At 43.2% G+C, this 18929-nt stretch overlaps 1 protein-coding gene across 1 annotated transcript in view; it reads left to right on the forward strand.

Moving 5' to 3' along the window:
- Positions 1–607: 607 nt before the first annotated feature.
- LOC139471824 (serine-rich adhesin for platelets-like) overlaps positions 608–18929 on the forward strand; it is a 34085-nt gene continuing 15763 nt past the window's right edge. The window contains exons 1-14 of the mRNA XM_071254326.1: positions 608–752; positions 1636–1679; positions 2007–2047; positions 3964–4064; positions 6061–6145; positions 7066–7182; positions 7560–7761; positions 9225–9317; positions 9645–9734; positions 10203–10323; positions 14615–14756; positions 15807–15921; positions 16722–16788; positions 17003–17085. Of these exons, the coding sequence (XP_071110427.1) occupies positions 608–752; positions 1636–1679; positions 2007–2047; positions 3964–4064; positions 6061–6145; positions 7066–7182; positions 7560–7761; positions 9225–9317; positions 9645–9734; positions 10203–10323; positions 14615–14756; positions 15807–15921; positions 16722–16788; positions 17003–17085 (1446 nt within the window). The remainder of the gene's footprint in view (positions 753–1635; positions 1680–2006; positions 2048–3963; positions 4065–6060; positions 6146–7065; positions 7183–7559; positions 7762–9224; positions 9318–9644; positions 9735–10202; positions 10324–14614; positions 14757–15806; positions 15922–16721; positions 16789–17002; positions 17086–18929) is intronic.

The following is an 18929-nucleotide window of genomic DNA, read 5'->3' on the forward strand; positions in this document are numbered from 1 at the left end:
AGACCATGATGGCACTCATTTCAACATCCAGACCATGATTGCACTCATTTCAACATCTAGACCATGGTGGCTCTCATTATACCATCTAGACCATGGTGGCTCTCATTATACCATCTAGACCATGGTGGCACTCATTACAACATCTAGACCATGACTCAGTACAACATCTAGACCATGGTGGCTCTCATTACAACATCTAGACCATGGTGGCTCTCATTACAACATCTATGATGTGTGAAGACTGTGAGGCAATGACGGCCGAGATGTACTGCCCTGACTTTCGGTGTGGGTGAGAGAGCTGGGGTGTGTCTGTGTCTGACTGACAGCTGTATTCCTATCATGGCTTCAGGACCTGATTTGTGAAGACTGTGAGGCTATGGCGGCCGAGCTGTACTGCCCGGACTGTCAGGGCGTGGGTGAGAGAGCTGGGGTGTGTCTATCTGACTGATAGCTGTATTCCTATCATGGCTTCAGGACCTGATGTGTGAAGACTGTGAGACTATGGCGACCGAGCTGTACTGCCCGTACTGTCAGGGTGTGGGTGAGAGAGCTGGGGTGTATCTGTGTGTGACTGACAGCTGTATTCCTATCATGGCTTCAGGACCTGATGTGTGAAGACTGTGAGGCTATGGTGGCCGAGCTGTACTGCCCGGACTGTCAGGGTGTGGGTGAGAGAGCTGGGGTGTGCCTGTGTCTGACTTGTGCTGACAAGCTGCATTCTGGAGCTCTCAAGAGAAACCATGGTGTCAAAGGTAAGATAACTCGATGGCTGAAATGATAGATGTGGCTTTGATCACGGCAGACCCCTTTGTGATTCTTAGACAGCATAGGTTCCTTGTACACAATGGGTGAAAAAGGGAATGGTTCCAAGTACAACTGATGACTTTTGAAAAAGATCAGTAGAATTTGTAACGTTTTATGTATAATGGTATTGTTGTAAACACTCCCACCACTGGTGGGCAACTTGAGGGGAATTGAATATTGCTGAGTGCAGCATTTAACAACAAACAAACAAACTTGAGGGGAAGAAGGGAGCTGAGATTAAGTGGTTACAATGTTCATCCTCTCTGATTGTATCATGTTGTTATACCGTATTCGACATAATAAGCGCCCAGGGCGCTCTCAAAATTAAAAATAGGGGCCTCTGATTAGAATATAATTTTGGTGAAAAAAAATCAGAGTTGAAAGATCGTAAATTTTGTGGTTTATGCTGAGAGCCTGAAATGATACAAAAGAAAAGTCTGTGTGTTTTATACACGACAGATATATTTTTCCAGATTTTAATTGTCCATAATTAAGGGTGCATATAACACACGAGTGCGTATTATACACGAATAAATAAGTCATGTGTACATTGATCAATCGGAAGAAATTGGAATTGTTCACTAGCCAATATATCAGCAAATATCGCCGTGGGCGCTTATTAGAGCGGGGCGCTTATTACGTCAAATACGGTATATGATAATGAAGGTGATACTGATGGTGTTTTGGTTGCAGCAGATGACTCTGGGGCAATGCCCCTGTACCCTGACTCACTCCTTGCTTTGAAATACAAGCTTGCCTGGGCCAGACATTCACATACTCGCCAATTGCTCACAAATACACAAACTTCAAAGCTATTTCTATTTCTCTCAGATGTCAGCGCTGCACCCCGGACCCCAAAACAGTACATACCTCACGTAAGTTCATATCATGTACTTGCCTTCTGAATTGTATTGATAATTGTACTCTTAGCTAAATTCAACAGTTCTTCTCCATGAAATGCAGTGCACGTTATTAATAATTACATATTATGATCAATAATTATCAGTGCCGTAACTCAGAATATGTAATATGATTTTTCTCATACTGTCATTCTCTGCATCACTTCGGGCTTTCCTCACACAACAAAACTGACATGCCAGGAAATAACTGAAGTATATTTCAGTGTTGTTAAACCACACTATCTTCACTCGCTCATAATGTTTGTCATGATTCAGTTATCAGACTGTTGTTCTGTTTTTCAGCCCTATCGTGCACCGTTTGCTGTCCTGATAGGAATGTACAGGTACAGTGGCATGTGTGGCCAAGGCTGTTTAAATGTGCACAAAGCCTATGGAAATTCCTGCATTCTGATGAACGGGGTACTTGTCAGAACCCAATGTAAAAAGTTACAAATTTTATGAGTCCCTAGATACAACTACAATGTACTATGGCAGGAATCCTCAAGGTCCATAGGACACCCTTTGATTTCGAGCCTTGGGACCTGATATGAGGCAGTCTCAGCAAATACCCTTAAATGCCACTTTGTCTGCTTGGCTCAATCCTCGGTGCATCATCCCAAAAGATGTTAAAAGATCGTGCTTGCATAATGGGATAATAGAAGGACCTGTGAAGATCCGGGGTAGAATAGGTCTTCAGCAACCCATACTTGCCAGTGACTTTGCTTGTCGTAAGAGGCGACTAACGGGATCGGGTGGTCAGGCTAGCTGACTTGGTTGATGCATGTCATCGTATCCCAATTGCGAAGATCGATTCTCATGATGTCAATCCTGGATTGTCTGGTCCATAGGGCACCCTTTAATCTCGAGCCTTTGGACTTGATTAAGGCTCTGAGGCAGTCTCACTCTATGAGGCAGTCTGAGGCTATTAGGCAGTCTCAGCAAATACCCTTACATACCACTTTGTCTGTTTGGCTCGATCCTCAGGTGTTAAAAACAGATGTTAAAAGATTGTGCTCGCATTTTGAGAAGGACCCGTGAAGATCCGGGTTGAATAGGTCTTCAGCAACCCATACTTACCGTAAAAGGTGACTTTGCTTGTCGTAAGAGGCGACTAACGGGATCAGGTGGTCAGGCACGGTGACTTGGTTGATGCATGTCAGCATATCCCAACTTCGTGGATCGATGCTCATGATATCAATCACTGGATTGTCTGGTCCAGACTCGATTATTTACATCCCGCTGTCATGTAGCTGGAATATTGCTGAGTATGGCGTTAAACAACAAACAAATAAACAAAGGATTGTTAAACCTATTTTCACCTCACCTCACCTTTGCCTGCTAGCTCACATTATGACAGTTAATGATTATCCCAATGACACAGTGACAGGTCTCACTTTCACACACAGTATTACCTACAATGTCAAGGACTAGGCAAGAAAATGGCACCAGGCTGCAGAGCACTGACACACTTGAAGAGAATAAGCCTGTCTATTACTATTCAGTAGCAGAACAATACTTACTTACTTAAGAGAAAAGACAGATTCTATTGCAATTTCAGGGGGTTATTTGGGTTTATGTATGTTAGAATCCAGGGCTCTTAGTTTAAAAACAGTTGGTCCAAGGAACCAACATGGGGCTTCGAAGCTGGTGACATGTCTCAAGCTTTACTTGACTTACATTAATTTTACTGATGTCAAATCCTTGCACATGCTCAGAATCTTTGATTCTATTGCAGATGAGAATTTTAATGTTAGATTGAGAAAATCAACCATTTCTTAACACAATAGAAATGTCAGTTATAATAACATATACCTATACTATTTATTAGATTTATTTAATTCAAGCCAAAAAACCTTTCCATTCTCAATTTGTAGACCGCCTCCGTGGTCTAGAGGTAGAACGTCAGTCCAGAGAGTGGAAGGTCCGGGGTTTGATCACCAGCCGCGTCATACCAAAAGATGTCAAAAGTTACCCTGTCTGGTGCTCGGCATTAAGGGGCTAAAACAAGGACTGGTTGGCTCGGAGTCAGTATACTGTGTCTGAGTGGGGTATTCATGTTAAACTGCGGCATGGTATCTCAGTGTGCTAGCACTATAAATCGGCATCAGTCCAGACTAGTACAAGCACACACACATCGCTATATAAGTGCAATAATCTTGGATGTGACGTTAAACCCCATTTCACCTCACCTCACCTCATTTGTGAGCACACAAGATGCATTATTGGAAAAACCATGAACATACACGTCTCCATGTTACAGAGGGCTCCTGGACATGCCCCCTATGTTGAGCATGAACGAGGGGGAAATCAAGATCCAAGCTCAGCCCTTCACAGACACAGACTTGCAAGACAAGCAGACAGGTGGGGTCTCCACATCCTACCAGGGGAGGGTGGGGGACCACAATGGCTGAGTCAGGTTACTTGAATAAGTCGTCTCCACAGACACTTTCAGTTTCGATGTGTCCTTGAACCTTTGAAAGAAGATTGACACACTTCTGTGCCAGCTCCAGACCAAATAGCACTAGTCAATAACCATGAAACATTGTTCTTATTTCTAGAAAATCATGAAATTGATGCATCACCAAACTAATGAGAGTGTTGACGTCCAGCCTTTAGAGTGTCCTGAAATTAATGTGAGTAGTCTCACTTTTGAAATTTAAACAAAAATTCTCTCCAAAAATGAATACTATGGTACAGGATGGTGTATTTACAGTTTGATGATAGTTCTGACCATTCTCACACAATATAGGGGAGAACTGTTTTTCCAGTAATTATATGATTATTTGACAAGGATACCAAGAATGTAAATGCCATCATAAACGATTGGAACTGTCATAACTGCTTGATGTAGTTGTGTGAACAAACAGTGACCAGACATGACCCAGTCATAACTGCTTGATGAAGTTGTGTGAACAAACAGTGACCAGACTTGACCCAGTCATAACTGCTTGATGAAGTTGTGTGAACAAACAGTGACCAGACTTGACCCAGTCATAACTGCTTGATGTAGTTTTGTGAACAAACAGTGACCAGACATGACCCAGTCATAACTGCTTGATGAAGTTGTGTGAACAAACAGTGACCAGACTTGACCCAGTCATAACTGCTTGATGAAGTTGTGTGAACAAACAGTGACCAGACTTGACCCAGTCATAACTGCTTGATGAAGTTGTGTGAACAAACAGTGACCAGACATGACCCAGTCATAACTGCTTGATGAAGTTGTGTGAACAAACAGTGACCAGACTTGACCCAGTCATAACTGCTTGATGTAGTTGTGTGAACAAACAGTGACCAGACATGACCCAGTCATAACTGCTTGATGAAGTTGTGTGAACAAACAGTGACCAGACATGACCCAGTCATAACTGCTCGATGAAGTTGTGTGAACAAACAGTGACCAGACATGACCCAGTCATAACTGCTCGATGAAGTTGTGTGAACAAACAGTGACCAGACTTGACCCAGTCATAACTGTTCGATGAAGTTGTGTGAACAAACAGTGACCAGACTTGACCCAGTCATAACTGCTTGATGAAGTTGTGTGAACAAACAGTGACCAGACATGACCCAGTCATAACTGCTTGATGAAGTCGTGTGAACAAACAGTGACCAGACATGACCCAGTCATAACTGCTTGATGAAGTTGTGTGAACAAACAGTGACCAGACATGACCCAGTCATAACTGCTTGATGAAGTTGTGTGAACAAACAGTGACCAGACATGACCCAGTCATAACTGCTTGATGAAGTTGTGTGAACAAACAGTGACCAGACATGACCCAGTCATAACTGCTTGATGAAGTTGTGTACACAAACAGTGACCAGACATGACCCAGTCATAACTGCTTGATGAAGTTGTGTGAACAAACAGTGACCAGACATGACCCAGTCATAACTGCTTGATGAAGTTGTGTGAACAAACAGTGACCAGACATGACCCAGTCATAACTGCTTGATGAAGTTGTGTGAACAAACAGTGAGCAGACATGACCCAGTCATAACTGCTTGATGAAGTTGTGTGAACAAACAGTGACCAGACATGACCCAGCCATAACTGCATGATGAAGTTGTGTGAACAAACAGTGACCAGACTTGACATGGAACCCAGTGAGAAACACCTTTGGGTAAATGACAGTGTTGAGTTGGTCTTTTGTTATGCGATTGATGTCATTATTTCCGGAACTTCGCAATGTGATGCAAGCGTGGGACACTCACATATTTTGCATTTTTTTCATAACTTGTATTTTTGTCTCATACATGCTTATGACAATTAGTTCAAAAGCTTTTTGAGAGGATTTCTTTGAGACATATTTGGGACAGAGTACTTCAGTTTGCCATGTTGTGTTGGTGACAGGTCGCTATGTCGGGGGGTTTGACTGCATGGAGAATACACTCATGAACAAAGGTCTTGTCCAGAAGGAGGCTGCCGACAGACACACGTAAGCAGCACATTTGTGTCTTTGTTATTGTTTACTATATTCCTCTATGTCTGACTGTTTACATTTGTGTTACATATTTGTCTTAAATGTCTTTCTCAAATACATTTTGGCCTGAGCTGTGCTGAGTGCAATGGATGAATATTGTTGTGTTGTAGCTTTGCATTGACCGAGAGTGGACAGAGGCTTGTAATATTGTTGTGTTGTAGCTTTGCCTTGACTGAGAGTGGACAGAGACTTGTAATATTGTTGTGTTGTAGCTTTGCCTTGACAGAGAGTGGACAGAGACTTGCAATATTGTTGTGTTGTAGCTTTGCCTTGACAGAAAGTGGACAGAGACTTGTAATATTGTTGTGTAGTAGCTTTGCCTTGACAGAGAGTGGACAGAGACTTGCAATATTGTTGTGTTGTAGTTTTGCCTTGACTGAGAGTGGACAGAGACTTGTAATATTGTTGTGTTGTAGCTTTGCCTTGACAGAGAGTGGACAGAGACTTGTAATATTGTTGTGTTGTAGCTTTGCCTTGACAGAAAGTGGACAGAGACTTGTAATATTGTTGTGTAGTAGCTTTGCCTTGGCAGAAAGTGGACAGAGACTTGTCATATTGTTGTGTTGTAGCTTTGCCTTGACAGAGAGTGGACAGAGACTTGTAATATTGTTGTGTTGTAGCTTTGCCTTGACAGAGAGTGGACAGAGACTTGAAATATTGTTGTGTTGTAGCTTTGCCTTGACTGAGAGTGGACAGAGACTTGTAATATTGTTGTGTTGTAGCTTTGCCTTGACTGAGAGTGGACAGAGGCTTGTAATATTGTTGTGTTGTAGCTTTGCCTTGTCTGAGAGTGGACAGAGACTTGTAATATTGTTGTGTTGTAGCTTTGCCTTGACTGAGAGTGGACAGAGACTTGTAATATTGTTGTGTTGTAGCTTTGCCTTGACAGAGAGTGGACAGAGACTTGGAGAGCAGCTGTATCTGTTCCACACAGCTGTGGCCAAATTTATGGCTGGCAACAATGTTCCCACTGTACCGGTGCAACACATTAAGTAAGTTGTTGAAGATATCACCTCTTCAGCAAGTCTATTTTTTGTGAAACTAATTTGAATGTATATTCCTATTATTTGGGAACTGTACTACTTGAATTTGGTTCATATGATTTAACAGGCCACATTAGGGATTTGTCTCTCAAAGGTTGTACATTTCAGTCTCTTTAAGTATTATAGTTCATGCAGAAGGAACAATAGATAAGTTGCTAACTACTATATTCAGTCCAGCTCTATCCCTAATAGTACTCCCAAAAGTAAATGTGGTTCAGTTTGCTCTCTAGAGATGCAGTACAAGATCCTGTAGTCTTGGGCTTGGAGGACATTGTCACATATCTGTAATATTTTTTACCATGCTTTCTGGTTTCCAATTGTTTCAGCTCACAGTGTGGTACAAGGCGTCTCTATTTGGTTATTGATGATAAGGAACGTGATGTACAACGCTTGTCAAAGCTTGCAAGGGATCATGGGATACCAACTCTGATCCGCAGTCTTCCTGCAGGGGACTATGTCTGGATCCTGTCCCCTCCTCTCCCGAGTCCACACACGGAGTACAATGGCAACAACAGATCAGCAGAAACGGTTAGAGTTACCTACCTTGCAGGAATTGCCTCATATGTGATATCTTTGTTATCATTGCTTCCAACAATGCAACGCCGAAGACCCGGGTTCGTTTCCCGACATGGGTACCATATGTGAAGCCCATTTCTGGTGTCCCCCGCCATGATATTGATGGAATATTGCTAAAAGCGACGTAAAACCTTACTCACTCACTCACTCACTCAACCTTGTACCACAGCAACAATGAACAACAGCAACATGCAGTATGGTATAACTGCAACATGTAACATTGCCCAGCTACAACCTTCTACCACAGCAACAATGAACAACAGCAACATATAGCATGATATGACTGCAACATGTAACATTGCCCAGCTACAACCTTGTACCACAGCAACAATGAACAACTGCAACATGCAGCATGATATAACTGTAACATGTAACATTGACCTGTTACAACCTTGTACCACAGCAACAATGAACAACAGCAACATGCAGCATGGTATAACTGCAACATGTAACATTGCCCAGCTACAACCTTGTACCACAGCAACAATGAACAACAGCAACATATAGCATGATATGACTGCAACATGTAACATTGACCTGTTACAACCTTGTACCACAGCAACAATGAACAACTGCAACATGCAGCATGATATAACTGTAACTTGTGAGATTGACCAGCTACAACCTTGTACCACAGCAACAATGAACAACTGCAACATGCAGCATGGTATAACTGCAACATGTACCATTGCCCAACTACAACCTTGTACCACAGCAACAATGAACAACTGCAACATGCAGCATGATATGACTGCAACATGTAACATTGCCCAGCTACAACCTTGTACCACAGCAACAATGAACAACTGCAACATGCAGCATGATATGACAGCAACATGCAGCATGGTAAAACTGCAACATGTAACATTGCCCAGCTACAACCTTGTACCACAGCAACATACAGCATGATATGACTGCAACATGTAACATTGCCCAGTTAAAACCTTGTACCACAGAAACAATGAACAACTGCAACATGCAACATGATATGACTGCTACATGTAACATTAAACTGTTACAACCTTGTACCACAGCAACAATGAACAACTGCAACATGTAACATTGCCCAGCTACAACCTTGTACTACAGCAACAGTGAACAACTGCAACATGCAGCATGATATGACTGCTACATGTAACATTGACCTGTTACAACCTTGTACCACAGCAACAATGAACAACAGCAACATGTAACATTGCCCAGCTACAACCTTGTACTACAGCAACAGTGAACAACTGCAACATGCAGCATGATATGACTGCAACATGTAACATTGACCTGTTACAACCTTGTACCACAGCAACAATGAACAACTGCAACATGCAGCATGATATAACTGTAACTTGTGAGATTGACCAGCTACATCATTGTACCGCTGCAACATAACTGCAACATAATGTGTGGACGTGTTTCAGCTGCTGCCCTTCATCGTAGAGAGGAAGTCATGGGACGACTACTACAACAGCTGGCGGGGGTCACGCTTTCAGAGACAGGTCAACAATATGAAGGTGCAGCTGGGGTGTCTGTATTGGGGGTTGGTGGGTGGAGAAGTGTTTCACCCAAAGTGATGGGTACCCATTATTCTAAAGTGCACAGAATGCCCAAGGAAATAAGGTATTCAGAAGATTTTTTTCTGAGCTTCAAATCTTATTTTACATTTTTCAACACATCAGGTGGTGACAGACAAAGTCAATGATTTATATCTGTTGTTAATTATTCTATTGTAAATAGTGAAACTTTGTGTTTGCCATGTCGGACAGGGATGACTGTTTGCTGGTAAAAGTTATGGCTGATGTCTATGGCTAGGTGTATCATCTATGTATCATTGTTCCCAGGCTAGCGGAGTAGAGAACTGTTTCTACCTGGTCGAAGGCTCTGTGAAAAATCTGAGATTTGTGTCGGCCGATCTGCAGCAGAGACTGAAGGTAGGAGTAGTCATGACAAATTGCGGGGATTCTTGGTCACATTTGATCCCTACCAACCTATTGCTGGTCGTAAGGGACGGTTTAATGGATCGGGTAGTCAGGCTTGGGGACATGGTTCCTTGTGTGTCATCATACCCCAACAAGGTTGATTGTTACCCATAATATCAGGGGGCTGTCAAGTAGCCTAGTGGTTAAAAGTTTGCTCGTCACACCGAAGACCAGGTTTGATTCCTGACATGGGTACAATGTGCGAAGCCGATTTCTGGTGTCCCCCGCCATGATATTGATGGAGTATTGCTAAAAGCGGCATAAAACCTCACTCACTCACTCTCTTCAAACAGAAAACTCTATAGAAAGAAAAAAAAATACACACAAACAATATAACATGAAACAAATTAAGTCAAAAGTACTTTTTTCAAAAACTTCCATTTTTTGTTCCCAGGCTGAATTGACTATGTTTATTTGCAGGATCAGCTGGTGCCCCTGATGGTAGAGGATGGGTTTTGTGTGAACTACACGTCCTCATGGTCCAAGTCTGCCCAGTGGCTGTGCTGGATGACTTCTCTCATTGCCCAAGCTTACAAGGAGGGTAAGTAGGAACACATTAACACTGCTGGGTCCTATATTTTCCCAACCTGTGGGTACCAGGGTTAGAACAGGTCCACATCAATCCATGCTTATTACCAGAGGCGACTAAATTGGATCGGATTGTCAGGCTCTGTGATATGGCTGATTGTGTGTCATTGTACCCCCACGGTGAGGGATGTTGCTCATTATATCAATTGCTAGATGCCTGGCAAATAGCTGTTTTTTTATTGCCACAGTGAAAAAACTTGAATGGAGCTGACTGAGGTTTTATGCTTCACTCACTCATTGATCCTTTCACTCACACACTCATCCTCTTACTCACTCACTCATCCTCTTACTCATCCCCTTACTCACTCATCCTCTCACTCACTCATCCTCTCACTTACTCACTCATCCTCTCACTTACTCACTCATCCTCTCATTCATTCACTCATCCTCTCATTCACTCACTCATCCTCTCACTCACTCACTCATCCTCTCTCGCTCACTCTCATCCTCTCACTCACTCACTCATCCTCTTACTCACTCACTCATCCTCTCATTCATTCACTCATCCTCTCATTAGCTCACTCATCCTTTCACTCACTCATCCTCTCTCGCTCACTCACTCATCCTCTCACTCACTCATCCTCTTACTCACTCATCCTCTTACTCACTCACTCACTCACTCATCCTCTCACTCACTCACTCATCCTCTTACTCACTCACTCATCCTCTCACTCACCCTCTCACTCACTCATCCTCTTACTCACTCACTCATCCTCCTACTCACTCACTCACTCACCCTCTCACTCACTCATCCTCTTACTCACTCATCCTCTCACTCACTCATTCTCTAACTCACTCACCCTCTCACTCACTCATCCTCTTACTCACTCACTCATCCTCCTACTCACTCACTCACTCACTCACCCTCTCACTCACTCATCCTCTTACTCACTCATCCTCTCACTCACTCATCCTCTCACTTACTCACTCATCCTCTCACTTACTCACTCATCCTCTCATTCATTCACTCATCCTCTCATTCACTCACTCATCCTCTCACTCACTCACTCATCCTCTCTCGCTCACTCTCATCCTCTCACTCACTCACTCATCCTCTTACTCACTCACTCATCCTCTCATTCATTCACTCATCCTCTCATTAGCTCACTCATCCTTTCACTCACTCATCCTCTCTCGCTCACTCACTCATCCTCTCACTCACTCATCCTCTTACTCACTCATCCTCTTACTCACTCACTCACTCACTCATCCTCTCACTCACTCACTCATCCTCTTACTCACTCACTCATCCTCTCACTCACCCTCTCACTCACTCATCCTCTTACTCACTCACTCATCCTCCTACTCACTCACTCACTCACTCACCCTCTCACTCACTCATCCTCTTACTCACTCATCCTCTCACTCACTCATTCTCTAACTCACTCATCCTCTTACTCACTCATTCATCCTCTAACTCACTCATCCTCTTACTCACTCATCCTCTCACTCACTCATCCTCTCACTCACTCATCCTCTCACTCACTCATCCTCTTACTCACTCATCCTCTTACTCACTCATCCTCTCACTCACTCATCCTCTTACTCACTCATCCTCTTACTCACTCATCCTCTCACTCACTCATCCTCTCACTCACTCATCCTCTCACTCACTCATCCTCTCACTCACTCATCCTCTTACTCACTCATCCTCTTACTCACTCACTCACTCACTCATCCTCTCACTCACTCACTCATCCTCTTACTCACTCACTCATCCTCTCACTCACCCTCTCACTCACTCATCCTCTTACTCACTCACTCATCCTCCTACTCACTCACTCACTCACTCACCCTCTCACTCACTCATCCTCTTACTCACTCATCCTCTCACTCACTCATTCTCTAACTCACTCATCCTCTTACTCACTCATTCATCCTCTAACTCACTCATCCTCTTACTCACTCATCCTCTCACTCACTCATCCTCTCACTCACTCATCCTCTCACTCACTCATCCTCTTACTCACTCATCCTCTTACTCACTCATCCTCTCACTCACTCATCCTCTTACTCACTCATCCTCTTACTCACTCATCCTCTTACTCACTCACTCATCCTCCTACTCACTCATCCTCTCACTCACTCACTCACCCTCTCACTCATCCTCTTACTCACTCATTCATCCTCTAACTCACTCATCCTCTTACTCACTCATCCTCTCACTCACTCATCCTCTCACTCACTCATCCTCTTACTCACTCATCCTCTCACTCATTCACTCATCCTCTCACTCACTCATCCTCTCACTCACTCATCCTCTTACTCACTCATCCTCTTACTCACTCATCCTCTTACTCACTCACTCATCCTCCTACTCACTCATCCTCTCACTCACTCACTCACCCTCTCACTCACTCATCCTCTTACTCACTCATTCATCCTCTAACTCACTCATCCTCTTACTCACTCATCCTCTCACTCACTCACTCATCCTCTTACTCACTCATCCTCTCACTCACTCATCCTCTTACTCACTCACTCATCCTCTTACTCACTCATCCTCTTACTCACTCATCCTCTCACTCACTCACTCATCCTCTCACTCACTCATCCTCTCACTCACTCATCCCCTCACTCACTCATCCTCTTACTCACACATCCTCTCACTCACTCATCCTCTTACTCACTCATCCTCTTACTCACTCACTCATTCTCTTACTCACTCATCCTCTCACTCACTCATCCTCTCACTCACTCATCCTCTTACTCACTCATCCTCTCACTCACTCATCCTCTTACTCACTCATCCTCTCACTCACTCATCCTCTTACTCACTCATCCTCTTACTCACTCATCCTCTTACTCACTCACTCATCCTCTAACTCACTCATCCTCTTACTCACTCATCCTCTCACTCACTCACTCACCCTCTCACTCACTCATCCTCTTACTCACTCATTCATCCTCTAACTCACTCATCCTCTTACTCACTCATCCTCTCACTCACTCACTCATCCTCTCACTCACTCATCCTCTCACTCACTCATCCTCTTACTCACTCATCCTCCTACTCACTCATTCATCCTCTAACTCACTCATCCTCTTACTCACTCATCCTCTCACTCACTCACTCATCCTCTCACTCACTCATCCTCTCACTCACTCATCCTCTTACTCACTCATCCTCTTACTCACTCATTCATCCTCTAACTCACTCATCCTCTTACTCACTCATCCTCTCACTCACTCACTCATCCTCTCACTCACTCATCCTCTCACTCACTCATCCTCTCACTCACTCATCCTCTTACTCACTCATCCTCTTACTCACTCATCCTCTCACTCACTCATCCTCTTACTCACTCATCCTCTTACTCACTCACTCATTCTCTTACTCACTCATCCTCTCACTCACTCACTCATCCTCTCACTCACTCATCCTCTCACTCACTCATCCTCTTACTCACTCATCCTCTCACTCACTCATTCATCCTCTAACTCACTCATCCTCTTACTCACTCATCCTCTCACTCACTCACTCATCCTCTCACTCACTCATCCTCTCACTCACTCACTCATCCTCTCACTCACTCATCCTCTCACTCACTCATCCTCTCACTCACTCACTCATCCTCTCACTCACTTATCCTCTCACTCACTCATCCTCTTACTCTCATCCTCTTACTCACTCATTCATCCTCTAACTCACTCATCCTCTTACTCACTCATCCTCTCACTCACTCACTCATCCTCTCACTCACTCACTCATCCTCTCACTCACTCATCCTCTCACTCACTCATCCTCTCACTCACTCATCCTCTTACTCACTCATCCTCTCACTCACTCACTCATCCTCTCATTCACTCACTCATCCTCTCTCCCACTCACTCATCCTCACATATCCTCTCTTGCTTACTCACTCACTCATCCTCTCTCGCTCACTCATCCTCTCTTGCTTACTCGCTCACTCATCCTCTCTTGCTTACTCACTCACTCATCCTCTCATTCACTCACTCATCCTCTCTCCCACTCACTCATCCTCACATATCCTCTCTTGCTTACTCACTCACTCATCCTCTCTCGCTCACTCATCCTCTCTTGCTTACTCACTCACTCATCCTCTCTCACTCACTCATCCTCTCTTGCTCACTCTCATACATTCATCCATCCTCTCACTCAGTCACTCTGCTCACCCACTCACTCACTCATCCCCTCACTCACTCTTTTACTCAATCCTCAGTACATTATTGTCTGATATGTCAGTGAGACAGTGGTCACATGTTAATGGTGCTTTGTTCAGGAGTGTTTAAGAAGCAGATGACCTTCTCTGATCTCCAAAAAAACATTACGGAGAGCAACCGCAACCCGTCGGTGAGACCTGGGATAAGGCGAGGCAAATCACATGTGTGGCTCTCTCAGGACCTCATACAGTGCATCTCAAGGTGACACAAATATGTCAGCCATCTGAACTATCAAGGTATAGGGATGCTAGGGTAGAATTTGACTCCAGTATCTCATATTATTTGCCTGAGAGATCTGTGATTTAATAAAACTATAATAGTTATATTTAATATGACTAAAATTTAAATTCAAGAACATCTCGTTCAAGGAAAGTATCAACTTGTTTGTGTAACATTTTTGTGTGTCAAAACACGTATTGTTTTAAAAGGAGAGGTGTTTATATAGATATTTAGTTGTCTGTTCCCAAATCTCATTTATGTAACTTCTTTTTCCTGAATAAGATATTGTTTAAGTCATACATCCCTAGAAATGATGAAATTTTTGTGTTAGATTACAGTCTTTAGTATTTATTAAAAGAATTCTTTGGCAATCAATTCTGACAGCAATTCTGGTTAAGTGTTTGTCTTTTTGTTGATATAATTAGCTGTTGATGATATTTTAAGGTGAGCTACAGTGTTGTGGCACTGTTTTATGTATGACTGACATTCAGCATCACTTGAGGGTGAATGTTTTGTGTGTTCCCACTAATTGTAACCAATTGTTTACTTTTACATAACCAATTACATCATAGCCATAAAGTCCTGTTTATGCTGAGAACCACACTACATATTTTTATAAATTTTCAAAATCACATTTTGCCTTCTTAATTTATTTTAAAACTACGGTATCTTAGGACCATAAATACAAATCATAAGCTTCAATTTCTATTTATTAGAGAGATACATGGCAGCAAACCATTTTGATTTCTTCAAAGACCAATTTTCAGTCTTTCCATGCCTTTAAGTGTTTATGTAACGTTTGCGTTTTCGATATAATGTCTGACTAATTAAACATAGTCATGTATGCTGAAATGTTTTGAAATAATGTTTTCATTACATTACGAACTTACGAGAGAGAATACGATTTTGTTTGTACAGCCCACACACATGGCTGTTCTTTACATCAATCTTTATGACGTCAAAGCACAATTGTTTCCTTGCATCCATAAGGCCCCTTTTCTCTTGTTGGATCACAATTGATTTTATCAGCAGCAGTACAGGGAACGATTCATTGAAGAAGACCTGTGAGGCTAACTTTGGTCCAGCAGCAGGCAGTCGTGATCCATGCCAGCTTCTCATCATAGAAGGACTGGAGATGTATAATAAGGTAGGCTTGTCAGATACACATTGTACCCATCTCTCTTCTGTAGAACTTTTGCTGATGATCATGACACTTTTCATTCGAGAACATTTTAGATTTAGCGTCATATCCTAGGGATGTGTATGTCAGTCGAAACTGCAACAAGTTGACTTACTTTTTTGTTACGCTGTAGCATGCAGTATAGTTATGTTTTTGGGAGAGTTTGACTTGGAGAAGATTCATGTAATTATTTTTGTTGTCAAACCATACTGCTGAGATAACCTTAGACTTGAGTTTGTAACCTGGTGGTTGAAGTGTTTGCCTGTCACACGATAGACCCAGGTTGATGTAGATATGTTCAATATATGCAGCCCATTCTTACATTTATAAGCCGTGAGCTGCTTTTAAAAACATGGTGACCTCACTCAGTTACCTGCTTTTGCCAGTGGTGCTAGTAGAGGACATTTTAGTCTGTGATAGTTGTATAGCCTAAACTGACTTCAATGTAACTGGGGGGCACGGGTGGCCCAGTCGTCTAAGGCGCCGCGATTCGCTGTGCAGAGTTGCGTCCCTTGGGCACGTCAGAAACCTATGATTGTGGGTTTCGAATCCTGAATCGCCACGATTATGTTTCTAGGTTTGTCAGCACCATGCCCGTGCTCGTGGGCTTCACCGAAGTGGTAAACGTCTGAGACTCGCATCACTTTGGGCTTTCCTCCCACATTAAGCTGATACGCCGTGATATAACTGGAATAATGTTAAAAGCGGCGTTAATCCCAACTCACTCACTCACTCAATATATCTGATTCTGTCATGTTTGTTTTCAGCAACGGAGTGGGTTGCTGATCAAGTGTTGTGAGTCTGTAGCTAATACACCGCATGATACACTAAATGGTGAGTTCTCTGTCATATCCTCTGATGTACGTGGTGAAGTTTTATGTCAAAATAATAAATAGAAAATCATCAATTAGAAACTAAAATGTTTCAAGCTTTAGGTTAAAAGTACATTGATATAGAATATTGTTTCAGTTTTATGTTGAGAATGTTCCACATTTGATGGACATGTGTTTGTATTTTGTCAAACTTATTCCTGTTTAACCTGTTTAAGATGAAGTGAGCTTGTACCTCTTGCCACAGAAAGACAAGATGCTCCACTATGACGTGTTCAGTTACTGGCAGCTGTATATACAGGTAGGGAGACAATGATCCACTTTGATGTATTCAGCTGTATAGGAGGACAATGCTCCACTGTGACGTGTTCAGCTATTGGCAGCTGTATATACAGGTAGGGAGACAATGATCCACTATGACATGTTCAGCTACTGGCAGCTGTATATACAGGTAGGGAGACAATGCTCCACTTTGATGTATTCAGCTGTATAGGAGGACAATGCTCCACTGTGACGTGTTCAGCTATTGGCAGCTGTATATACAGGTAGGGAGACAATGATCCACTATGACATGTTCAGCTACTGGCAGCTGTATATACAGGTAGGGAGACAATGCTCCACTTTGATGTATTCAGCTGTATAGGAGGACAATGCTCCACTGTGACGTGTTCAGCTATTGGCAGCTGTATATACAGGTAGGGAGACAATGATCCACTATGACATGTTCAGCTACTGGCAGCTGTATATACAGGTAGGGAGACAATGCTCCACTTTGATGTATTCAGCTGTATAGGAGGACAATGCTCCACTGTGACATGTTCAGCTATTGGCAGCTGTATATACAGGTAGGGAGACAATGCTCCACTTTGATGTATTCAGCTGTATAGGAGGACAATGCTCCACTGTGACATGTTCAGCTATTGGCAGCTGTATATACAGGTAGGGAGACAATGCTCCACTTTGATGTATTCAGCTGTATAGGAGGACAATGCTCCACTGTGACATGTTCAGCTATTGGCAGCTGTATATACAGGTAGGGAGACAATGCTCCACTTTGATGTATTCAGCTGTATAGGAGGACAATGCTCCACTGTGACGTGTTCAGCTACTGGCAGCTGTATATACAGGTAGGGAGACAATGCTCCACTTTGATGTATTCAGCTGTATAGGAGGACAATGCCCCACTGTGACATGTTCAGCTATTGGCAGCTGTATATACAGGTAGGGAGACAATGATCCACTATGACATGTTCAGCTACTGGCAGCTGTATATACAGGTAGGGAGACAATGCTCCACTATGTTGTGTTCAGCTTCTGGCAGCTGTATATACAGGTAGGGAGACAATGATCCACTATGACATGTTCAGCTACTGGCAGCTGTATATACAGGTAGGGAGACAATGCTCCACTGTGACATGTTCAGCTACTGGCAGCTGTATATACAGGTAGGGAGACAATGCTCCATTATGATGTGTTCAGCTACTGGCAGCTGTATATACAGGTAGGGAGACAATGCTCCACTGTGACGTGTTCAGCTACTGGCAGCTGTATATACAGGTAGGGAGACAATGCTCCACTGTGACATGTTCAGCTACTGGCAGCTGTATATTCAGGTAGGGAGACAATGATCCACTATGACGTGTTCAGCTGTATATACAGGTAGGAAGACAATGCTCCACTGTGACGTGTTCAGCTACTGGCAGCTGTATATACAGGTAGGGAGACAATGCTCCACTGTGATGTGTTCAGCTACTGGCTGCTGTATATTCAGGTAGGGAGACAATGCTCCACTGTGATGTGTTCAGCTACTGGCAGCTGTATATTCAGGTAGGGAGACAATGCTCCACTATGATGTGTTCAGCTACTGGCAGCTGTATATTCAGGTAGGGAGACAATGCTCCACTGTGACGTATTCAGCTACTGGCAGCTGTATATTCAGGTAGGGAGACAATGCTCCACTGGGATGTGTTCAGCTACTGGCAGCTGTATACTCAGGTAGGGAGACAATGCTCCACTATGATGTGTTCAGCTACTGGCAGCTGTATATTCAGGTAGGGAGACAATGCTCCACTATGATGTGTTCAGCTACTGGCAGCTGTATATTCAGGTAGGGAGACAATGCTCCACTGTGACATGTTCAGCTAC

Source organism: Haliotis cracherodii, unplaced genomic scaffold, assembly GCF_022045235.1.
Source record: "Haliotis cracherodii isolate W230 unplaced genomic scaffold, xgHalCrac1.p SCAF_23, whole genome shotgun sequence".
NCBI classification, from domain to species: domain Eukaryota; kingdom Metazoa; phylum Mollusca; class Gastropoda; order Lepetellida; family Haliotidae; genus Haliotis; species Haliotis cracherodii.